Source organism: Sander vitreus, chromosome 4 (genome assembly GCF_031162955.1).
Source record: "Sander vitreus isolate 19-12246 chromosome 4, sanVit1, whole genome shotgun sequence".
Lineage (NCBI taxonomy): Eukaryota > Metazoa > Chordata > Actinopteri > Perciformes > Percidae > Sander > Sander vitreus.
In genome coordinates, this window is record NC_135858.1 from 6,052,861 (window position 1) to 6,077,896 (window position 25,036).

Below are 25,036 nucleotides of genomic sequence, written 5' to 3' on the forward strand. Positions count from 1 at the left end.
TTGGTTAGTTATTATTTGTTTTCTTCGCACGACACTTATCATATCCGTCCCTGGTGGTCTAGTGGTTAGGATTCGGCGCTCTCACCGCCGCGGCCCGGGTTCGATTCCCGGTCAGGGAACGTTTTTAATCAGCTTTGGGGTTATTAAAAAAAAGGTTGGGAAAATAATCGGACTTGTAAATGTAATGTAACATTGTGAAGGACAAAATGTATGAAAGACAAATTATTCACAACACCCAAGTGTATTTATATAGAAATTGATTTGGTGATTTTCTGTAAGAGGGTATGTTCACCATCAAATATAATGCAAATAAGAGTAATATGATTGTCAGAAGTAGGGAAGCCAGAGAAGTAGTATTTTCTGATTTCTCCCATGAGGCTAACTACTTACGCCATATAACCGATTAACTAGACGATAAGGACAATTACAGACAGTGTTGAAAGTTGTATGCACAAGCAAACATGTCTTTCTAAATGTGTTCAATGATTGTGAAAACCTCTCTTTTTCAAGCTTTTCTTTTTTTTTTTAGCAACCTGTGGCGTTGCTACAAAAAATGCTCACAGTGGTTGTTAATGTTGGTGTACCCACCTGCTCTGCTGTAATACAAAATCTTATATATAGATGTAGACAATATGTGTAGGTAATCTGATTCTGTAACTATATTATATTGTAAATGTATGATCACTGTGGAATGTCTTTTGTGGATTTTTATTTATTTATTTCATTATATTTTTTTCCTATTTCCTTTTCTTTTTTGTCTTTGTGTTTGTATTGTATTGTGCTACGGATCCCCATGCAATATGTCCTTAAAGTCTGAATTGAATTATAAAAAATAATAATATTGTCATTATTAAATTACAACAGGAAATATATAAATACATGTTGAAATTGATACAGAATTGCTTTATTAAATGCCTAAGGGCATGAACAAATAAATACATCAATAAATAATTGTTGGTAATCACTAAGGAAATAAAAATCTTAATCTAATTTTTTTTTTTTTATATTTTATTTATAGCTTTTCTGTTGAACAAACAAGAAAAGGCACAGCAGAACATAACAAAGCAACCCACCCATAGACAAGCAAAAAAACAATAATAGACGAACAATTAGGTAGCTAAATGAAAAAGGAAATATTGTAACAAAGTATGCATGCATTATATATACATGTACAAACACAGGATCAAATAAAAGAAATAAAGTAAAAGAAAGAAATGATGCTCTTCTGAGAAACAGTAAAACCAGTTGACACAGTCACCAAGTGAAAATCAAGCATTTTAAGACATTCTTGATAGATAAGATAAAAATGGTTGCCAAATTTCGTCAAAGGTTACAGAGTTGAGGGAGACTTATCGTACTTTCTCCATATGTAGCAAGTTGGACATCTCTGCTAGCCAGGTCTTAAAAGAGGGAACATCCTCGCTTTTCCACAATGTCAAAATATTCCGGTTGGCAATAATCACGCCGTATTGAACAGTCTTGCGATGTAGGTGGTGCAACATTTTTAGATGACTGGTCCTGCCGAAAACCGCAGTACACAGGTCTAGTACAATATCACAGTCATAAACAATGTTGAGGCAGGCAGAGATATCTGACCAATATCTGTTCAGCTTAGGGCAAGACCAAAAGGACAGAATGATAGAAAGAATGTAGTTTAGTAAAGGAGTAGTGAAGTCTATGGAGCACTTTGAATTGAATTAGCTGGTGTCTAGAATGTATAGACCATTTGTGGATGTCTTTAAGATAAGAAAAACAGTTTTCGTCAGTAATTATCACACCCAGGTCCCTTTAATCTTAATCTAATTTTAATCTAAATTTCAACAAATCTAAATTAATTTCTTCCTGTATTTCTAATAATTTCCAACATTTATTTGTTCATTTAATTATGCATTTAAGGATCTATATTAATTTCGGCTTCAGTTTATTCATTTTATTTATTTAGCTCCAGTTAGCATTGCAGCTAGATATCTGTGTTGCTCCCCACAATTCTAGTTTAAAACCTAAGTATTTTGTATATGTTGCCTAAATGTTTAAATGGCTCTGAACGAATAATCAGCGGTTAGATATATTTGCTTCATTCACCTCTCACTTGGTGTTTTTCTCCTCTTTCGCTGGACTCTTTCACTCAACAGCCTGTGTGTGTTTATGTCGTCTCCCACTTGCCAGGGTGCAGACAGTACTGTAAGCAAATCAAACAGACTCTTGTATGTTTTTCAAAAGTAATTATCAACTTTAAAAAAGCTGATTAGTGCTTGATTTGGCCAGCAGGCATAGTGCATGTAGATGAATCAGACCATTGTGATGTATTACTGGGATAACTAAACTAAACTAAAACTAAACTTTTGACTGCATTTTTGTAGTTCTAGCCCCTCTGAAACTTGTGAACAAACACTTTTCTTTTTTGGCAAACTGTGTCATGGATGTCATGATACAGTGTTAGCGATAGAAGCAGGTATACTATATTCAGCGCTTAACACAGCAGAGCCGGTTATTTGGGGTTTAGTTGTTAACCCAGATGGCTTGTTTTGTGTATTGGTTAGAGTACTTTAATCATCTCAGCAAGGGCTGGATTAAGCCTCTAGGGATTCCATTATTTCTCTGTGTATGTATTGGTTAGTGATCATTAGTTTGTGGTAACTTGGATTAACGTAAGGGAAATTGTATTTAGTACATGCACCATGTAAGCACAATTTGTAATAAAACAATAAAGGCTTTGAAAAATAGATTTTACTGTGGCCAGAAGGACTGGAGAACTGTAACAACCAAGAAAGTCCTAAATCTGGTGTTTCCTTAAGGTCCCTGTCATTTCAGATTAAGTTACTTAAACCTGCAATAACAAATCATTTAGCCATTTGGGTAGAGGTGCTGTGTATGTGACTATGAATGCAAACAGACCCTTAGTGCTTTTATGCCTTAATGTGCTTGCAAACACAATTCAGCACTTTGTGTTTATCATTATGATTGTGCTGTTGAAATAGACGTCTTCAAGTATGACAAGTTTATAGAAATGACCTACTCTTTTTGAAGTTTACTACTGACGAGAAAAATTGAAATTTCAATACAAGGGGAAATTATTTATTTCGTAAAAATGGCCAGTTAAAAGAAAAAGATCAAATAAGCAAATGTTTGAACAATCCCTTTCAACACTGACAAATACACGTGTCCCAATTCATTTATAGATCATTAGCCAGAAACCTAAGCTGTTTCCCAAGTATGATGCACTGTGCAAATTGCAAAGTACAATAACTGTTTAGCCTACATAGCAGTAATGTCAACACACTCTACTGGCATACAACTAGCCCTTTTATCTCTCTTAACTAAATCCCACTTCATTAAAAAAAAAAAAAATGCAAAAAAAGATATTGTAATCCATATTATGATTATCACCATTTACTCAGAAACAAAAAGACAGTGCTTTTGTCATGTCCTTTTATGCCTGTGTGTCTACTTGCTGAACACACTGGCTCCAGGAGCTTTGGCAGCAGCAGGCTTGCCCAGGGCCGTCTCTGTCCCCGTCCTCACACCGCTGAACACAGATGGAGCCACTTTGCCCATACGTTCTGAACACAGAGAGAGAAAGACCCAGACATGTATCGTCAGAAACACGGGTGCTTAAACCAGCTAACTGCTCATCCTCAACAAGTAATAAGAGTTCCACTTGGGTATCATTAAGGGAAGTATGTGAGAACAAAAACGTCTGCAACGACTTGTCTTGTGTTTAGGATGCAGCACTCTCGCCAACTGTCTCTTGTCTGATTCCTAGTGGCTTAAACACTGGCTTCCAAAGCTGACATGATCTTTTAATCATTCAACTGAGCAATATTTAAACATTTTGCGAAATGTATCTGAGGCTGGACGAAGTTGCAGTTGAAAGGGCATTGTTAGGTGACTATCTGAAACTAGATTTTTAGCCGCCGAGAGGCTGAGTAGGGGAATAACTAACTTGCCAGACGCGCTTGCTGATAATGATCAACCCATTCTCACGGCAGTTCGTGAAATGTTCACGTAATTTAATCTATTTCGTGTACACGACACGTTTATCTCGTTTTTTTAAACCAACGTATTTCAATGGGAAGCATCTTTCGTGAGCACAGCACGATTCTTTCTGCCAGTCGGGCTGCAGCAGAGAAGCTGCATACAGCTTTGCTATTAGGCCTATTGGTAATTTTAGCCCAAATAACTGCTGTTTTAATCAACATTCATTCACGAGATTTTATCATGGTTTATATGTATTTCTTGTATTTATTTAGATGTAATCATGGTATTAATTTCTTTATTTTAATAATATTATTTCGGTGAAATATTACATTATGTTGTAAGACAGAACACTAGGATATGGGCCGAGCGGGGCGCATTCTAAGCCCATATCCCACAATGCAATGCGGGCATTCATATCAGAGAATCTGATAATAACAGTATCGCTTCAATGTACATATTTAATCAATGGTTTTGTTCCAGTAAGTTATGCACCGTAATAACGTTTAAAAAAAAATCAGCGGAATACTCCGGAAGTGACGTAGTAATTACCATTCGGCGGATAGGAAAGATACAAATACATAATATTCTTAATATTGATGTTTTTGTCTAACGTTGTATTTGATGATATAAACAATAAAGATAACAATAATAATAAAATACAGTTTAATGTATTTGTCTCATGTACTGTTTGCTCGGTCGGCCGGCGGCGGCAGTCTGAAATGGAATGAAGCCCACTCACGGCCGACAGCAGAACCACAGGAGTCGAACATGTCCCCCCACCCTCCCCGGAAGAACTACAAGTACACTAGCTTTTGTAACAGGTTCTGGGGCGCGTCTCTAGTGGGAGTTGTACTTTTTAAATATATTGGTATATTTCTCATAAGTAGAAGTTGGCAGTGTAGAATTTTGGATACAGCCTTGGGTTTTTTGGGATGGGGAACACACTGGTGTCATCAGATTTTAAAAATGTAATCGTTAAATAGGTGAAAATAGCTTATTACCAACTTATTATACCATATTTGACAGTGCTTACAGTGGGTAAACTTTGGTGACCATATCTACATTACAGCTGAGGTCCAGAGTTTTGTAGAACAGCTGGTCCTATGTGAGTAGCACCTTCTGTTGCTAAATGACAAGCCTTCAAACATGTCCTGGGTTCAAGGTTCAAAGGTCAATAGTTCAAAGCAGGAGTAATGTATCCTCTTCAGACTGATATATGTTACTGTCCAGGTTGAGACCTTTCCAACGATGTGTTTGCTATAGTCCTACGACAGCGTTTTCATTTTTACATATCATGGAGACCACTTTGCAGGCGATACTTTATATATATATATATATAGATATAGATATAGTTGTTGTTTTATATTTATTGTTCTGTCATACAGCTGACATATACTTACAATAAAAAAACAAAGTGATATGTAGCCAGACTGAAGCACATCACACAGCCACAATCTATTCCTCATCTTTCACAAACAGTGACAAGAGCAATATACACACAACCCTTTGCATCATATCATGAAGGTATTGCACAACCCCTAAAATTAAAACCCCAAAAATCTGAATAATCTGATGTATGTAGGCTATTCATGTATTGATGAATAAGTAACTTTTTTGTTCTCCATGGAAGAGGCCAGAATACATAGCATTCTAAAACGGCAACATATCCACAGTATCACATTATTTAATGTTAGCTAGAGCCTCTTCTATTTAGGTTGTAAGTGGGATAGTTGTGTAATATTTACTAACTAGTATTTGACATCCACAGGCCAGCAGGATAAAACAAAGAAAGATTACTTTTGTAAGGATAGAGAGACAGAGCGTTATCTGACATGTTACGTCGGTCACATTGGTTTGTTTGGTTTTTGTCAGAAGAAACAACATTAACAAACGGCTTTACTCACCACACTCCACCATGACCTCATAGGTCTTACTCTTGACCTCGCCCTTCAGTCCCAGCTTACTGCGGGCTCCTTTCAGGTCCTCCTCCTTCATCGGGGGACGTTTCTTCTTCTTCACTTCTGCTGGCTGGAGTGAATTGAAGAAAGATGGGAAGATTATGAGTGCTGAAGGCATGTAAAACACTGTGTTCAATTACTGTAAATAACCTAAACATCATATTTGACCTAACCCACCTGTGACATGGTGATTGAAGTTGGTGTATTGATTCCACAGACACCTCTTTCCAGTGTGATAGATCGGCTGGTTGTTTTCTAGTGTGTGTCTTTGTCTCCCAGCAAGCCTGACAATATATATAGTCCTTTACCAGACCCAGTGAGTCAGTCAGACCCCCTTCCCTCTGTCCCACTCTGTTCCACTCTGCCTGTTGTCAGTGTGTATTATTAGGTGTGACGTGTTGAATGGTACAGCTGGAATGGGTCTCCCGTCTTTTACGATAAGCTTACAGGCCAACAGCTGATAATTCTGGACACAGGGCTGTCAGCCTCCCTGGCAGAGATATCCTCTTTTCTAAATGTTGCTGTGGGACTTGGCATTAAAAGGGGGATCAAGAGTGTCCACCACCTCTCTGCAGCTCTAGTAGTTGGGACTCTGCCTGCCCATTGCTATAACTTGATTCAAGCCAGAGGGAATGTCTTTTTGGGTCTTGTAAAAAACATTTCCAGACAGTTAACACATAATCCATCAAAATGAGGGCTGGACAAAGAGAGCTAAAAAAAAAACAGCTATCCAACAGTCTTGTTTAAGTTACAGTAGCGCCATCAGTGCTTTTCTAATGTGAGTAACGGGCAACAAGCAGTCTTCACATCAGATCTGGATTTAGTTGAATCTACAGTTCCAACAGCAATTGCTTAACAAAAATAACTATTTATGTGTGTTTGTACTTTTAGTCAAGGCAGGTCTACATTTAGATTAAACAGTATTATTTAATGTTGGTGTTAAAATTCCATATATATATGACAATTTCATAATATGTTTCAGCAAATGCTGGAATATCCCAAAATCCATTTCAGGGAAACTAGAAAATTCTAGCGATTTGAAAGACAACAAGTATACGGGACAACTAAGTTTTGGAATTTATGTACATAAATATTTACATTATCATAATATGGCAGATGATATATACACATTTAGGGGTCAATTATTGTGATCATGTTTTGATACATTTATAATATTACATAATTTTCTTTTCATCACTTTTACTTTATAATGTATGTGACAGATTTTGTTTGTGGCAATAGTTGAGTTTTTTCACGTATTGGATTCTTGTGACTTATTTTAATGTATATTTTAAGATAAAAGAAGTAAGCAGTCAGTTAAGGCAATACTCTGAGCAGTCAGAAAATGGCATCATAGTCTGAAATTGAGGTGTTAACTGTGTTATGATCATGATGGACAAACTGAGTCACTATTATAAAATCTGAAAGCCTGCACGCTCATTCAAGTAGCATCATAGTACCAGGATAGCCTTTGAGATATAGCATCTGTCCTAAGATGTATCAACTTAGAGGAATAAAAAAGGTAACTAGCATCTCTGACCGGTTGGGTAGGCTATCTCTCTCAACCTATTCTAGCACCGTAAACTATGGTACTACAACCTGTACTTGGAGCTACACCAGTGGCTTTTAAAATCGTGATGGGCTACTGTTACTGGTTATGTTGGAAAAACAACTAACGCATCAAAATTATAAGCTTATGTCAGGGTAAATTGGTGTTTGTGTGTTAACTGATACGTAAGAGGGTTAGGGCCACGTGAAACATTTAAGCTATTTGAGTTCTGAGTTTAAAGTCAAAATTCTGAGTTTAATTCTAAATTAAAATTCAGAATTCTATTTTTTATACTCTAGTGGCGACTTCCACTCTCCCCAAATCTATAAGCACTGCTTTGAACTAACATGATCCGCCTCAATAGAGGACGCTTTAATTGGGTCAGGTCCGTCATGTCCGGCACGGGGAAGGTGCACCTTACCATCCCTGGTGGTCTAGTGGTTAGGCTTCAGGGCTCTTGACGCCACGGACTGGGTTTGATTCCTGATTAGAGATCATGTTTTTATTTTAAATCACTTCACAATACTGAAACTATAAAACAAATTGTAGTAGAATCAGCTATCAAGATAGTGTGTCACATCCTTTATTGGAAAGCTTTTAGAATGATAATATACCTCCATTCCCTTTGCAAAATACTAAGAGCCCTCTTTGTCCTGGCTGAGCTGAGTTACCATATCTGCTGCAAGATGCTGTACTTTCTTCCTTAAAAATGTAGTCATTTATTCCTTTCTAACATGCCAAAACATTATAATGAAATGATCACCATCACCAGGCTTGTCACAGTATATGTCACTCTCCATTTACTTTAAAGAGGACCAGCAGTCACACCAATGCACACTTGAACACATGCATCCAGCACATGCCAGTACATGCAGGTACACTGTATATATACACTGGCACGCACACACGCGCACATATATACACACACACACGCACGCGCACACACACACACACACACACACACACGCACACACGCATGCACGCATGCACGCACGCACGCACGCACTTTATCCCGACTGTCTGGTCCACAGTCACTTAACAGTTTAGAGGTCTATGCATGTCACATTCTTAACATCAGAGCCCGCTGAATGCTGCTTCATGCCTGAACATCTGGAGCTCTAGATAAAACAGTCAAAACTAAATCAAAACAACAAAAAATAAACAAACAAATACACCTGCTGGTAATTTCACTCAGGCACATTATTGTAACAAAAAACAAACACAAAGGGATAGGTGAAAGCTGGGATGAATGGGAAATTGTGCAAGAAATGGTTCCCATATCTACTCTCCCTGTTGGAGTTAAAGAATAAAGAACACTTTTGGAACAAGCATAGTCACCTTTTTGGCCCGGAAAAACAACAACACTTAAAACTATATAAAAAAACAGACAAACAACTTAAAATGAGACGAAAGACATTCAAAGACAAAGAACAGTCAGAGCACACCAGTTAAACAGCCACAAACAAACAGGGACTGCAGTCTTGTGTCTACAGACAACACATGGTAAGCTGATATTAGAGGGATGTTGTCGTGTGGTACTTGCAGTCATACAGGTTTAACAGTTGAGAGGACTAAAAATGAAAGCTTGCTGCAAGCATTAATGTGCTCCCTTTGACAAGTGTAACATTACATACAAGATATGCAGTAGTTAAGTGTGTAACTGTGCTGTAAGAGTTAAGAGTTGCATCAATACAGTGATTCAAAAACTGACATAATGCTTCTCTAAATAAGAGCTGTGTCCAACTGTACACAACCTCACACACGCATCACAGGCCATGGTGGTACATCTATATGAGAAAACAAAGGACAAAGTTTACATAGAATCTACATCAGGAATACAATCACTTTAGAAGACATGTTAGACTATAAAATGTAACAAACTCACTTTTGTTTGCTGATCCTGGACCACTACAGCCATATTACACACTGCCACCGAAGTCCAAACTGTATCAAACCAGTGTTAACATTTTCCTAGTATATGTACATAAAGGATTTAATGATATAGATGTTCATGATGGGATTCTGTTTTTCCAAAAAAAAGTCTGTAAACACAACACTGTTCCCAGGAGTGCCATGTCAAAATGCAACAGTGATCCGAAGTACCTGCATCAATATTTCCCAGTGGGTTTAATTATATCTCAAGTTAGACAGTTTATGCAGAAGTCCTCCAGGAGTCAAGAGTGAAGGGAATTCAATTACAGTATAGTCTTCTGTCATCAAAGAGCATCCTATGTTTGGAAAGATTGTGTCAACTCCTACGGCTGACAGAGTCTGTGGAGTAGACGGGGGAGGGTGGGGGGGAGAATGTAACTGTGAGCCTGCAAGGAGAACAGCTACCAGATTGAATCTGATCCTAACAGTTTAGCTATGCACACAGGTCAAACGGGGATCCCCATGCGAAGCTTCTTCTTCTTAACCGTCTTCAGGCCAGTGAGCCGGCGAACATCGTCTTCATCCGAATCATCCATTTCATCGTCTGCCGAGAAAAGGATCTGCAAAAGGGGGAAGAGAGGCCGACAAATATTAGGCCAAATTGGCAGAGTGCGAGACAGGTTCATGGTACCACTCTAAAGGCATACTGCATACTGATTTTAAAAAGAAAAGTTCTTTGTACCAGAGTTTTAAATTTGAATAAATAATTAGATATTTTCATTCTGTTAATGTCTTTTCATTTATGGACGAGTTACAGTTAAGGAAGGCTGTGTTAAGTTGCGTTAAATTGTCTTTTCTGTTTTGTTTTTATAAGTATACATTTGGGCCACCAAAAAGTATGGAGGGAGCTTGGAAGAGTTTGACGCCATGGAGGCTGTACAGATGTGGTTCAGTCATGGTAAAAGATCAAGGAGGCCCAACTACAAGGTTGCCATCAGAGCCTTACAGTGTCCCAAAGGGGGATGTGCTCTAAGAAGGGAGAGTAAGGAGAGGCACAAGCTGTTTACTTGTTCCGATGCTGTAATGAGAGAAAAGTGACCAGGGACCACTTCAGGGCTACAGACTGCGACCAATTTTTGGAGACAGTGGGAGTAAAGTCAACTACTCGCACATGTGCGACCTGATGACTTTTAATTATTTTTTTCATGTTGAAAAGGAGGAGAGAGAGAGCCTACCAGAGTTGGCCAATTAGTGTGAGAGGGGGAGGATCCATGAGCGATTAGTCAAGTGCGTGGGTAACGTCATCTACACTCGTGTCTTGCTTTCGTAGCGTCACACTCATCGTCCGCACAGCGCTGTTGCCATGTTTCTGTGAAAATCATGATACTGCAGTCCATAATACATTTACGAGTGGTGATCCTCAGCCGAAGATCATCCATTTTGTTTGCTAAAGACCGTACATTGGCGAGGAAAATGCTGCATAGTAATAGCTGATAAGGCGTTAGCCTTAGCCTAGTCTATATCCACGACGTTGCACTTCAGGGATTGCTCCGGTGCCACCGTAAATTCCACCGGATGTCCCTCTTTTCGGCCTGCTCCTCAGATCTCTGCAGGGTAAATCCAGACAGCTAGCTAGACTGTCTGTCCAATCTGAGTTTTCTGTTGCACGACAAAAAACTACTTTTGAAAGTACATGTTCCACCAAAACAAGTTTAATCCCGAGGCTATTTCGCAGCTGCACCGTGGCTCTGTCCGGCGCTTAACCCCGCCCATGATGACTGGGATTGGTTTAAAGAAACGCCAATAAACCAGAGCACGTTTTTCTCTCATCCCGGAATGCTGTGTAGAGTAGCCAGACCCTCCTCCGCAGCGTAATTGCTTTGCATTCACGGATTTATTTGCATTTTTACATCAGAGAGCAGAGACCGCTTCTATGAAGGCTGCTAAATATATAAAGAATATAAATATATAAAAATATAACTATTTACCTCATAAAAACAAATAGTGCTTATGTGAGTGTTGTGAGCTCCTCTATCTGGCTCCCTCATTACTCATTATTTCCCACACTGGGTTTGGCCCCTTGGTTAGATTTTTTAATAAAAGGGACTTTCAAGCCTTTAAATCAAGTTTCATCATCCTTGGAAAACCACTAATTAATCATTTACTAAGTAAGTCAGTAAGTTGAACTAACTTGACTGTAAGACTCCTCTCCTCAAAACCTGATAGAGTGATTATTTTATTTTGATAATCAACATCAGCTAATGCTGCGTTTCAGCCAACTGAAAGCCACTAGAAAAAGACACACGAGCCAGCCAGGAGTCGAACCTAGAATCTTCTGATCCGTAGTCAGACGCGTTATCCATTGCGCCACTGGCCCGCAGTGCTTGTGTACCACTGCTGAAACGACTACGTGTTGAGACACAGCTTAGCCCATCGCCCACAGCTCAGCACTCTGCTGAAAGCATGCGCTCTGAGGCCAGCTGCACAAGGCAAGCAGGAAGTGAAACACTGCTTTAACCATTCAAATGTTAAAATACCTTGAAAAGCAGCTTTACATTTTCTTTTTAGTGATCTAAAACCCTTAAATGAATGTGGCCCATTGAAAAGAAATGCCACTATTTATAACAGAGAAACCCATGTGTTGCTCAAGTCCTTTTGCACAAATACCTGATTTCACAAATAAAGTCTAATCAGCAGTTAGATTTTTATTGTCCGTTAGCGAAATGAAAATTAAACATTTCCACTTTCCCTAATCTGATATTGTTTTTAATACGTTCAGGATTTAATGAATAAGAAAGTAGGTCAGAAAAACTTTAAGTCTGTTCTGTGCTTTTGTTCCCTCTGGGACCAGAAGCCTGTACTATGAAGCAAGATTTGGTGTTAACGAGGTAACTTCAGGTTCAACCCAGAGTTTTGTGTATCACTACGGTGGATCACTTGTTACCGGGTTCAATCGCCGTGGTAACTTATGCTGAACACCTAACCTGGTTGGGAGCAGGTTATGTTGGAGATTAGAGATCAACCAATGTAAAAGCACCGCCTACTGACCAATCAATACTCGATTGATAACGGCGTCACTGTTCTTAGAATAAATGTTTCCACCAAATGTCAAACCCAGAGAAATTCTTCTGTTCTGTGCTTTTGTTCCCTCTGGGACCGGGAGTCACTGCATTTACAGTAATACACAAATTGGCTCTCTGGCTCCCTCATTACTCAATATTTCCCACACTGGGTGTTAGATACTTAGTTAGATACTCCCCTTTCTATGGAAGTAAAATCACCTTCGATATAATTCTTATTTCAGTGTAACAAAAAAGAGACAGGGAGGAGGGAGGGAGAGCCTGTATGAGGCAGAGGCAATAATACAGTGCACTGACAATAAAAAATATTTATTTACATTTCTGAATGTGCATTTGTTAAGCACCATTCAATTAAAATGTGACTGTGAACTAAAATAAAACAGCATATTGTAGTTTCTGTATTTATCCCCAAAGCATTTATCAGTAAAACAGTTCAAATGGGGGAAATGACTTGGCAGGTAGCTTGTGAATTTTACCACGGGATCAATTAAGTTTCATCTTTATCCAATTCAATACCTCATAATTTATTTATACATAATATTTTGTATTACTAAAACGTACAATCGGCCTACTTGACTCTGAGTAGGAGGAGTAGAAGTAGCCTATAAAGTAGGAGAAAATGAAAATTCTCAATTAAAAGTAGGCTACCTCACAATTATTGAAGTACGGTATACCTACTTTCCACCGCTGATAAAATGTAATGCTAAAATGTACAAAGTATAAACTAACTTGACTGTAAGACTCCTCTCCTCTCACCAAAACCTGATAGAGTGATTATTTCATTTTGATAATCAACATCAGCTAATGCTGCATTTCAGCCAACTGAAAGCCACTAGAAAAAGATACACGAGCCAGCCAGGAGTCGAACCTAGAATCTTCTGATCCGTAGTCAGACGCGTTATCCATTGCGCCACTGGCCCGCAGTGCTTGTTTACCACTGCTGAAATGACTACGTGTTGAGACACAGCTTAGCCCATCCCCCACAGCTCAGCACTCTGCTGAAAGCATGTGCTCTGAGGCCAGCTGCACAAGGCAAGCAGGAAGTGAAACACTGCTTTAACCATTCAAATGTTAAAATACCTTGAAAAGCAGCTTTACATTTTCTTTTTAGTGATCTAAAACCCTTAAATGAATGTGGCCCACTGAAAAGAAATGCCACTATTTATAACAGAGAAAACCATGTGTTGCTCAAGTCCTTTTGCACAAATACCTGATTTCACAAATAAAGTCTAATCAGCAGTTTTACTGTCCGTTAGCAAAATGAAAATTAAACATTTCCACTTTCCCCAATCTGATATTGTTTTTAATACGTAAAACGACCATACCTATGTTATATATTTTTTTGAGTTGTGTAGTTACACTATCCCAAATGTTTCCACCAAATGTCAAACCCAGAGAAATTCTTCTGTTCTGTGCTTTTGTTCCCTCTGGGACCGGGAGTCACTGCATTTACAGTAATACACAAATTGGATTTGATGTTTGACCTAAAAGCTGAATGTGCTCAAAATAGGAGGACAAATCCACTATATAAGGACAGACTGACCAAAGTGTATAATCTGGCCTTGATTGTGGCAATCATTTGACCACTGTAACCCCTACAATTAAAACGATTTTGGATAAATCTGGTCATGGACAGTGTTAGGTTGTGTCTGCTATACGCTCCTAAGAATAGTGATGTGGGTCAACTGAATGAGTTGATGGATGGACACGATGTCAGATGCGTTATCCATTGCACTACTGACCGATGTGTTGTGCCACCCTCCGAAAACACAGATCAGCAGCCAAAACCCAAACCTGCATACCTGATTACTTCCTCTTGACTTCTGTCTGACCTTCTCATCTCTGTCTCATCTCTGACCAAAGGAATGACAATATCACATGTTTAACAGCCTCTTCAACAGCAGTTAGAAGGGAAGTGAAGCATTATAAATCAACAGCAATTGTAACAAATGGGTTGACAATTCATTACCAGCTGTTGTCAACTCTAACAAGTAGGCAATGGCTGTTTAAAAAAAGAAAATTCTGTGTTTTTAACCTTTTTTAGCAACTTGTAATTATTATTTTACCCCATTGAAGACTATCTTACGTTTTGTTATTAATTTGCCTTATACTATTTACAGTTATATTCTACTTATAAGCAGGGTTTTCACAGCGCTTAGGTGCATATGACCTCATAAGCTCATTTGCATATTAGTGACTCCATCGAGCAATTATTTGCATAAAGCTTAGTGGTTGTCGGTTGCAGCGAGGAAGAGAGTACTAAAGCAAAACTTGGAGGAGCTGTTTTGGCACTTCAAATGAGAATAGCTGGTCCGCTCACTAACTTAAGGTGGGCCTGTGCTGAAGTTATTGCTAGCTCTGTGACTAATCCCCTTCACTTTAACCAGCAGGTAGCAAGCAAGACATGGGAACTTGGCTTGGGTTTTGAGGAGTTGTAGCATATATTCCCTGACAGCGACAGAACTGTTGTCCAGATGGTCTCCACATTGTTTTTACCTTCATACGCTTAGGTGGTGCGCAAAAATGCTTAGGCACTGCGCCCAAGCGAATAATTGCAGGGAAAACCCTGCTTTTAAGTATTTTCTGAAATGCTATACAAATTAGTATTGCCAGCATATTGCACTACATTAGAAAGAAACAACATAGCATAAGCAAGTAAAAAAGTTTGAACATCAAATTTTGGGGTTTGGCCCCTTGGTTAGATTTTTTAATAAAAAGAGACTTTCAAGCCTTTAAATCAAGTTTCATCATCCTTTGAAAATCACTAAATCATTTACTAAGTAAGTCAGTAAATTGAACTAACTTGACTGTAAGACTCCTCTCCTCAAAACCTGATAGAGTGATTATTTTATTTTGATAATCAACATCAGCTAATGCTGCATTTCAGCCAACTGAAAGCCACTAGAAAAAGACACACGAGCCAGCCAGGAGTCGAACCTAGAATCTTCTGATCCGTAGTCAGACGCGTTATCCATTGCGCCACTGGCCCACTATGTAGGAGTACCACTGCTGAAACCAATACATGTGCTCAGGCACAGCTTAGCCCATCGCCCACAGCTCAGCACTCTGCTGAAAGCATGCTCTCTGAGGCCAGCTGCAGAATGCAGGCAGAAGTGAAACAAACCATAAAGCTGGATTCTGTTTGCACTGCTTTGACCATTCAAATGTTGAGTACGGAATCTAAGAAAAAATTTCTTAAATTACAGATCTGATAAAGTAGTGTAACAGTAAAACTACTGTGTTGGTTAGACACATCAGACTTCTTTACTGTTGTTGGCAGTATGTGTTACTACTTTTGCCAGACTGATGTTATGACTTCATGTGTTGTGGGCGTATGAATGGTTGGTTGTGTGTCTGGAGCGGAGCTCTGCGTTGGGCTCACCTGCTTTACAAGCTTTTAAAGTAACTGGCAACCATGATGATGACTAGGCAAACATAAAGGTTGCGTTCACATAGACTGCAATGGTTCTCAGGCGGTCCGGCGAAAATGTCTTTCCATTAATTTTGAATGGGGCTACTTTGTGGGGGCTGCAGTGGGGTGCGGAAGAAAAAAAAAACCACAGTGGCATGCAGTGAAAAGTTGAGACAGATTCAACGTTTGGAGAAACACAACCCGACGTCACCCTGCTGTAGTCAATCATATATCCGGCTGTCAGACTTCAGCAGTCCGTTTTGAAAGTTTTAAAACACTATGACCGTAAAAAAAAACTAAACTCAAGCACTTAACTGCACAGGAGTCTATGTAACAGCTGTTTTCTGCAACAAGCTCCAGCACAAAGCACAGTCCCTCCGTCTCTTTTCTTTCTCTCTTTCTCCATGAAATGAAGCTGCCTTCAAGTGCGGTTGGAAATGTTGAGATCTATAAACGATCTGATGTAAAACGATAAAGTCTACTTGTGCTTTATTGGGGGGTTGAATAACACAACAGGACGTCACACAAATGGGCCATTTAAGCAAAACTCCCACCGCCGCACAGCCCTGAGGTCGAATCACCGAACCTACTGATCTGGTCTGTAGGTCATGTTCCTCTTCAGACTAAGGGTGAACAGAACTGGTACCAAGTAAGTTTGTCTATAACACGGTGCCAATCAATACTGGAGACAAGGAACAGCTGACGGTGACAGTTTCAGAAACGCTGTGTGCCAACTGCCATTCACTCTGTCTCCTTCAATGGTCAACTCTGAGGTATTGATTGCTGGTCAACTTCAACCATGTCTGTTTTATTAATAAAAACTGACACTGTTCAGCTAGTGATGTTTTCTTCTCCCTGGTGTGCCCCACGGCTGTATTACTACAGTGCGACTTACCTCCGACTCTGAGTCATCATGGGACAGAGCTCGTCTGTAGCGCACCTTGCCGTTCCCTCGTGAGTCCTCCTCTCTCTCCTCCAGTTTTGCTTTTGTCCTGTGCTTCTTCATTAGGAAATTATCTACCACCCAGAACATGAGGGCCTAAAGGAAACAGAAAATATTGTGGTGAATATTTCTATATTTTATACCAAAAAGATATTTTTACATTCATACACACAAGAAAATGGCCATGGTATGATCTCACTAGACACCTGTAGTATTTGTGTAGCAGGAGTTGTAATATCAGGGAGCAAAGAAAAACACAAAGAAACAGCAGACTTACGTTGATGAAGAACGGAACGATGAGCATGACAATAGCCAGTTCCAGGTCAGGATTCTCTATGGGGTTGAGGAGAGCCAGCTGTGACACACAAACATATACAACACATACACAAGCACAGACATAAGCATATACAGTCCAACACAGACAGCACACCTAGTTAGACTAGAACGTTTAAAGCTCAGTAGGGGCAAAAATAAAGTAGGATAGTCCACTGGAGCCCAATTTATTGTGCAGCCCTGGTTTGGAGACTAGACTAAGGGATGTCACCTGAGGGGTATTGCACAAAACCAGGATAAGGGATTAAGCCAGGATATTCCAGTTATTCTGGATGCATTTAGCCTTGACTTGGTTGCACAAAAGCAGAGGCACCTGAGTTACCATGGAGATATAGTCTGTGCAGCTAGCCTGCTCCTGACCAGGCTAACAGCCAGGATTAATGAATCCTGGGGCCTTTTCTGTTCACTCAGCAGTGGTTTTTACCTTATTTTTATTAGCCTGCATTAAAATACAACAGGTGCATATTGCTGTTCAGTTAAGCACTGTTATTATTTAAAGTTGTGACCATTGTTTTTAGAATTATTCACGTGACAGTCATTGTTACTGTTATATTGCTGTATGAAAACGGCTGTTCATATAGTTGTTAGACATTTGGTGAATATAATTTATTATGGCAGTTGTTGAGATAATTAGAAAAGGCTGATACAGTTGCAAATGTGTTTTAAATGAAGTCAGTGATGAAGGATAATATATAAAGTGCTATACACGGCAGACAATGGCAGACCAATACACTATAATTGTTTTAGTTGATTTATTTTTGTATTCTTCAACAAAGGATCATGTATGTTCCTCTTCCATGTGCATTCAATTTGGCATTCTTAACAAACAATATGTGTTATCGCCAGTGAACTGCAATTTGGGAGAATTGTACAATTATCAAAAAACCTATCCTAATTGTACAATCCTCATTAATTATAGTCTTAGTTCACTGGACCAGTAACTATATAGTTGAGGCTACTGTACATACTGTACATTCATGAAACAACAGGGAGAGGACATCTCAATGGTTTTTGACCTTATGAATACACTGTGTTACAGTCATGTTTACATTTTGCTGGGGGGAAATAATAGCCCTACTCTGTGTTACAGTCATGTTTATAGTGTGCATTACATGTATCACTTAATTATCTTCATAGTTTCTAGATTTCAGAGTATTTCTTTAGTGTCTTTTCTATGTCCATATTTAGGCCTACGAGGAAGCAAAGCATATAATATGAAAAGAAGCAAACTCTGCCTCTGTAAAAAAAAAAGAAAGTGAGAAAAAGCGTGGCGGATAATAGCGGACCGACTGATATCTAAAAATATACATTTACGAACTACTGCTCTTAAATGAAACCATTCAAGGAGTTAGGCTAATTATTTCCACAAACGAACTGTTTGAAAAGCAAGCAGTGGAAGTTATATTTAGCCCATATGAGAGAGAGGGAGAGACAGAGTGAGAGAGAGATATTTACGCATCATAAGCCTATTCTAGCATTGTAGATTAGTGGTTGTAATTGATCTTCATGGTAAATTTCCTGCGTAACATTAGGCTGTCTTCTGCTCACTTTTACGGCAAAGAGTACAACTGTTCATTTGTGTAAATAATTAGCCTAACTCCTTGAATGGTATGATTAATTCAGAGCAGTGGTCAGTAAATGTATATTTTTAGGCTGCTTATGCATTCAGTTGGTCTGCGATCGTCTGCCACGCTTTCTCTCGCTGTTTCTTTACAGCGGCCGTGTTTATTTTTTTACAAATACCGTAATGTGTTTCAAGTTATCATACTTCCATAAGAAGCTGCTGCTCACTCTGTGTAAAGGCTACAGAAATTATAGACTCCTGTTATCTAAAATATTTTCAATGTAATGGCTCAATATTTAAATGATTTCTGATTTAAATGATTTCTGTAGCCTACGTCTTTGGACAAAAAGTCACGTCCTGAGATCGATAATGTTGTCAGACACTTTCAGTAACAATCTGAGCCTCTCAGTACCAAAACAAAAATCACTTTTATTGGACAAAAAGCAAGGCTCTACAATTGCCCTATTAGATTACATTGCAGCTCGGTTCACGCCGGCCCGTCATTGCGATCTCGCTCAATACTGGACCAAATTAAAAGATTTTTGGTCACAAATGGAGCTCAGGTTGAAAGAAAACAGTAGTTACCCTTTAACATCCAAGTCACACAGAGTAAATTGTAAAGTCACACACACGCAAAGCATTTATAATGACGTTACGGTATTAATTTAATCCTATGAAAGGACAAGAAATAATTTAAGACCTTTGTAAACGAAATGTAATACTTTGTGAACAAAATGTAACTTTTAAGACCCCGCGGGTACCCTGTACATAATGTCAATTCATCAAGTTTGCTAAATACATCAGTGTCTTAATTTAGTCTTTGTGGACTGTAGGACTCTAAATCAATGAGCATGCTCTACAGTATTTAGAGAAGCACTCCTGCAGTTTTCTTTGACTAAACCTACCAAAAAACTCTGCATCTTAAGCAGGCTAATACAAAACCTGCCAAATATTTTCAAATGGAGCAAACACAAGGGACGAGAGCTGACAGAGCGACATGGTGAGTAAGAGGCAGGGCTGCTCCATTTAGTTCATATGTATAGTCTGTGTGTTGTCGTGGTATGAAAGACAAAAGGTTATTTTTCCCTGACTAATCCACCAGATGGGGTCAAAATCCAGTTAATAATGGCTCTGGAGAGTGCTGCAACACATATTGAGGATTTGTCTTGAATTGAAACCGCTGACGGCAACTACATCACATTCGTTTCCAGCAAAACTGAACGAAAGCAGAAATGGAGAAAATACATGTTTTGTACTTCTTTACAAATTAAATAAATGTAAGACTGATTGACATTTGCATTCTTTTTAGAAAACAAATAGTTTTTAGAAATGTCTCATGTCTCATGTTTTTATTAAAGAAGGAATAGGAAATCGTGATACTCAATACAATCGAATCGCAATACATGAAAATCGTAATACAAATAGAATCGTCCCCCCCATGTATCGTGAAAGAATCGAATCGGGACAAAAGCATATTGTCCCAGCCCTATCAAATCAGTTCAACTTTTTTTACTGACCTTCTTCCACTGGGGGATGAGGAGGACCAACATGATAAGGACTTTCTCAAACATCATGATGAGGATGTAGAGGATACACTGGCCCAACCACGCTGTGCACTGCACTGGCTCACCTATACACAAAACACACACACACACACACACACACACACACACACACACACACACACACACACACACACACACACACACACACACACACACACACACACACACACACTTATTACATTTCACTGCTTCAGTGATACTGACACAAACTGTTTCAGGGACAAAACAAGGCACGGGCAATGTAAGAAATTACATTGCAGCACTGCAGTACTGAGGGCAGCTACTGCCCTCCTTTGGGCATAATAGGCATTTTAGGATTGTACTGGTGCTCCCACTTTACTACTCACACACATGGTGCTCACCGTATTCTCCAAAACGCAGAGAGTCCCACTGCCTCCACTCTACAATAGCACTGACAGCTCTCACCCCAGCATAGATCAGCAACATGCCCAGAGAAGCATCCAACAGGAAGTTGATGAGATATCTGGGAGAGACAGAAAAACAAATGTAATTTGAATCTGCAGTTTGCTTTCCTAATGTACAACACTTGTTATACTATATATACTATGTATTGTTAATGTTATACGATCTGTAACATGCAGAATCAGGGAGCTCTGAGGAGAACAGTCAAATACAGGATTGACTCACAGTGAGCATGGATCCTCCTCTGTGAGGTCAGACAAGTAGACATTAGCAAAGTGGATAAACAGCATCCCAATGGCCTGTTTTGAGGTGTCCAGAAACCTGCACAGAGACAGGACATTTGATATGTTTCTGAGGCACTCCAGCGGGATTCATTCGATAACTTTGCATAGAAATGAATTTAAGCTGGCTCAGCTGCCTTACCAGATCCTCCAGGGTCTCCTCTCATGTTTTGGCTCCCTGAAGCGTTTTACTGTGGAGGAAAGAGTGCACAACAAAGAGATTGGGATTTGAATGCAGATCACTCTTACAAACAAAGAGGAACACATAATCAACCAACCAGAATCTCTACTGTTGTCATTTAACTGAGTTACAGCCCTCCTGTGAGATGACAAGGGTCCAATGAGGATTTTGTTGGTTTTATAAAAGTGTATCTGTTTAGATCAACTGAAAAATTTGGACTGACATCCACTTTTGTGCAGTTAAACCAATTTACGTGTAAGCTCACAAGTGAGACATCAGTTTCTCATCGTGCCTACAGAAAACTGTATGGAAGCTATTTGAGTTAAGGTGTGACAAACTGAACAATGGCTAAATCTAGGCTATATGAGGAACTGAGCAAGGGCAATATGTTGTTGGTCACAGAGGAAGCAGAACTAGCAGCCCAGACCAGAACCTAAAACATGACATACTAATGACGTGCAGCAGCTGGTAAATGATTTATCTGATACCCTTATTTTCAGGTCACTGTGAAGTGGAGGAAAGGAAAATGCTTCTTTCACAGATGGCCAAAATGTGGCAAACATTTTTGTCTTACCTTTCAAGAACTATTATATATGTATTTATATATATATATATATATATATATATATATATATATATATATATATATATACAGTACCAGTCAAAGGTTTGGACACACTTTCCCATTCAAATGAAAGAGAAAGCGTGTCCAAACTCTCGACTGGTACTGTATATCTAAACTGTAGTACTAGTAACAATCATTTTCTAACATCAGACACAGACTCTTAACGAACTGTTACTGTTACTGTTATTACCTTCTAAGAGCCCCTTAATTGTTTGATGTGTTCTCACATCAAACAATGTCACCTCTCAAAACTTGCACTAAATACTGTGTTGTTGCCCAGTGCCAAACCATTTAGTTAAGGCTTTTTGTGTTTTCATGCCGGCAAGCTATACTGCGAGCTGTGACCTCAGTTTCTGTTCTGAGCACAAGCATGACTTCAGACTAAACACACCCTGTATGCAGCTGGGTGTGATGTGAACACAGGCAAAGGCCTCAGCCTATTCCTCCTGCTCAGAGAGCTGCCTTGAGGAAAAAAAGGTCTGAAATGCTGAACATTCCTCATGGCTATGAGGCTGCTGGGACACACACAAACTGAGGCTGCTCTCATTAGGTCACACAACTGTCAGTGCTGTGCCAGTCAGTGACTGAATGGAACCATGGCTAAAGCCCAAGTGTGTTTTTTCTTTGTACGCAAATGTTTCCCTGTCTAGATAGATCAGTAGATAAATAAATTATGGCTTTCACGGTGAAGCAGCTGCAAGGTATATTGTCAGTCACTTGAGGTAGTGTACTTTGCAAAAGTTATTCTACATCTACAATGGGATAGTTTTTTTGTCTGTAAATCAGTATTACACAAATGAATTGGACCTGCAGGCAGGCGCCTATTTATCACAGTTTGAGTGAACCTCCAATACACATAAGGTAAATAAAGTAAGGTTTCCCCTGCAATTGCTCCCTTAACTTAATTATTTTTTTTGACTGCCAACTCTGACTGCCACTAGAAAAACAAAACCCCAATGATGAAAACCATAGCAGTTTCCTGTTGGGAATTCTTGTGTAGCAGTAAAGGTCAAACATGTGCCAGGAAGTGTAGAGAGCAAGCAGCTTTTATTACAACCACAGCTTCAACAAGAGAAGAAGTCGTAGGGTTACATTTTGAAACCCCTGCATTTAGCTTTCAAAAAAGAGACAGAAAGCATGTCTCTTATTGTTGTTTGCCTTTTCCTGTTATAGACTCGGGAATGAGCCTCCCAGCTGAGATCAATATCGCATTTGATTACCCGAGTGATGCTATTGGATAATTGCCCCATCACATCAGCAGCTGGTGTCAGATATCTGACACACAGCAGACCAGTGGCAATACTCACACATCAGCGTGCTGAAAGCCACCACAGCCAGAAGTCCTTGCAGGAAAATCCCAAACGAGTCCATCAAGGCGCCATTCTCGCACCCCCGGTTATCAGTACCTGGGGTCGGGCTGGCCGACACCGACGTGTTGGTAAAGGACACAGCAGGCAGCCCTGCTACTCCTGGACCTGACAGTGCCACGTCTCCGACCTGAGACAGCATGTTAATACTACTAACAGCAGCCATGGACCAAAAGAGCTGGACGAGACAATAAAGACGAGAGCAATAGCTTCTCACTAACGAACTCTGTGTGCTTCCGTCTCCAGCAATTGTTGGTCAGCTAATGGATAGGTTAAGCTGGACAGTCTTCGGTGAAAGATGGTGGCATGCTCTCCCTTCCAAGCGCCCACTCATTCTCCTGCTTCAGACATCCATGCAGTCATAGCTGTTTTGTCATAAGAGAAGTAAAGTCGTCGCTCCAAAAGGTTACTATAAGTTGCAATGACTTCTAACTGTAACTGACTTGTCTACACACTGCAACACTAAAAAGCAATACCGTTAGCTAGTTTAAAAGGTCCGTGCAACAGTAAAAACTACTCTGGACTCGACCTGGAATAGGCGAGCTAACATTAGTATCAGACACACCAGCTACACCTGTCATGTAGCCATTGAAACAGACAAAACCAGTGTCTTAGTGAACTTAGTGAATATGTTGTACTGTGCAGGTCAACCAGGTGTGACATTTTGCCGATAGCCAAACGTCCATAGTGAAAAAGGAGATGCTATCATAACCTAGCTAACGTTAGCTAGCTAGCTATCCCACAAGCTAACTACTAATTTCCATTAAGCTAACGCTAGGCTAGCAAACTTATATTTGCTCTCGTTAAAAACAGCGGGTGCACCGGTTCCTCGTGACTTTTACGCATGTATTACATATCGTATGTATAAGTTAAAAAATATCAACTGCAGGTCACGGCTCGCGTACATCCAGCTGCTTCCCTGCCTGGCAGTGCCCACTCGATCATGTTGACAGACGTAATGTTACGTGACGTGCGTAGCCACGAACTGCATGCTGGAAAATGTATGACAAAAACCAGGAGCCGGTAACATTCGTTGTTCATCGTTTTAATTGCAGTCTTCTCTTTAAATAGCAGTTATAATATTCAAATGTGAATGAAAAGCTGCTCCATTGATTTGAGTACAGCTGAAACTACAAGCAAATTGGTAAACCAAGAACCTACGGAGGTTTTTCTCACACAAAAAGAAAGCACATTACAGTTAATCACACTATAATAATAATTGGTAAAAAGAGGAAAAACGATTTACAAAAGCATTTTGAGAATATCTTCCCACTTTAAAACTGCCCATGTATCATTAAAGTAACTGTTAATGACTATTCAATGATATGAAATGGCTCAAATAATCAACTATGTTTTAACCATACACCCCATATGAGAAAAATGTAGGCGTATTCTGTGCAAATACACTGTATATTTAGGGGATTTATACGTTGCTTATGCAAAAAGTTAATTGCTCAATATTTGTTTTTCTTTCTAATCACCCTGTTGCACTAGAATATATTATATACACTATATACAAACATGCACTATCATATTTGCATACCACCACACAGTACATGGTTTTGCTTGTGCTTGCATTAGAGTCCTTACAATGTAAACAGCTCTTCCGTACTGTAGAAGCTTGAACCAAAAAGCAATTTGATCTCTTGAGATGAAGGTCCCCTTTACATTTGTTGTTGAGCAGATTGGATCTTAACTCAGCTGGATAACATTTGCAAAGTAATACAGTACAGTATACATGTCTGGTGTTCACATTAAAATCAAATTCCTTACCTTGCAACAACACACTATGACTGTTCTTTTGAATCTATCAGTATATCGAGTTTAATATTACTTCTGGCTGTCAAAAAAAACTTGCAAACCGTATTCATTCGATGCAACTTGTAGTTTTATCTGTATGCAAAC

General features: G+C 39.3%; 2 protein-coding genes and 4 non-coding genes across 7 annotated transcripts; 1 reads left to right on the forward strand and 5 right to left on the reverse strand.

The window, feature by feature from the left end:
• The first annotated feature begins 47 nt into the window (after positions 1–47).
• trnae-cuc (transfer RNA glutamic acid (anticodon CUC)) lies at positions 48–119 on the forward strand. The gene has a single exon. It is a non-coding gene; the product is annotated as a tRNA-Glu (tRNA).
• Positions 120–3,415: 3,296 nt separating this feature from the next.
• On the reverse strand, positions 3,416–6,122 carry mustn1b (musculoskeletal, embryonic nuclear protein 1b). Its single transcript, XM_078249584.1, has 3 exons — positions 6,114–6,122; positions 5,883–6,006; positions 3,416–3,560 (listed from the first exon to the last, which is right to left on the reverse strand). The coding sequence occupies exons 1-3, from the start codon at positions 6,120–6,122 to the stop codon at positions 3,445–3,447; spliced, it is 249 nt and encodes an 82-aa protein (XP_078105710.1). The 3' UTR covers positions 3,416–3,444.
• A 1,930-nt stretch (positions 6,123–8,052) lies between these two features.
• stimate (STIM activating enhance) lies at positions 8,053–24,076 on the reverse strand. 2 transcript variants are annotated; one of them, XR_013501852.1, is made up of 9 exons: positions 23,072–24,076; positions 21,101–21,149; positions 20,903–20,998; positions 20,617–20,738; positions 20,207–20,319; positions 17,070–17,147; positions 16,745–16,888; positions 9,371–9,977; positions 8,053–9,272 (listed from the first exon to the last, which is right to left on the reverse strand). XR_013501852.1 is itself a non-coding variant. In XM_078247904.1 (8 exons), the coding sequence occupies exons 1-8, from the start codon at positions 23,295–23,297 to the stop codon at positions 9,864–9,866; spliced, it is 942 nt and encodes a 313-aa protein (XP_078104030.1). In that variant the 5' UTR covers positions 23,298–24,076; the 3' UTR covers positions 8,053–9,863. The 2 variants fall into 2 exon arrangements, 1 of the variants encoding a protein (XP_078104030.1); XM_078247904.1 differs by having other exon boundaries at positions 8,053–9,977.
• trnar-acg (transfer RNA arginine (anticodon ACG)) lies at positions 11,662–11,734 on the reverse strand. The gene has a single exon. It is a non-coding gene; the product is annotated as a tRNA-Arg (tRNA).
• Positions 13,285–13,357, reverse strand: trnar-acg (transfer RNA arginine (anticodon ACG)). The gene has a single exon. It is a non-coding gene; the product is annotated as a tRNA-Arg (tRNA).
• Positions 15,354–15,426, reverse strand: trnar-acg (transfer RNA arginine (anticodon ACG)). Its single transcript has one exon. It is a non-coding gene; the product is annotated as a tRNA-Arg (tRNA).
• Positions 24,077–25,036: the final 960 nt, after the last annotated feature.

Coding starts and splice junctions, on each gene's coding strand:
- mustn1b (XM_078249584.1), bottom strand. Junction 3,561..5,882: donor TGAGGTCATGGTGGAGTGTG/GTGAGTAAAGCC, acceptor CTCTGTGTTCAG/AACGTATGGGCAAAGTGGCT.
- stimate (XM_078247904.1), bottom strand. CDS start 23,297: ATGGCTGCTGTTAGTAGTATTAACATGCTGTCTCAGGTCGGAGACGTG. Junction 20,739..20,902: donor GAGGAGGATCCATGCTCACT/GTGAGTCAATCC, acceptor TGTCTCTCCCAG/ATATCTCATCAACTTCCTGT. Junction 20,320..20,616: donor TCTGCGTTTTGGAGAATACG/GTGAGCACCATG, acceptor TTTTGTGTATAG/GTGAGCCAGTGCAGTGCACA.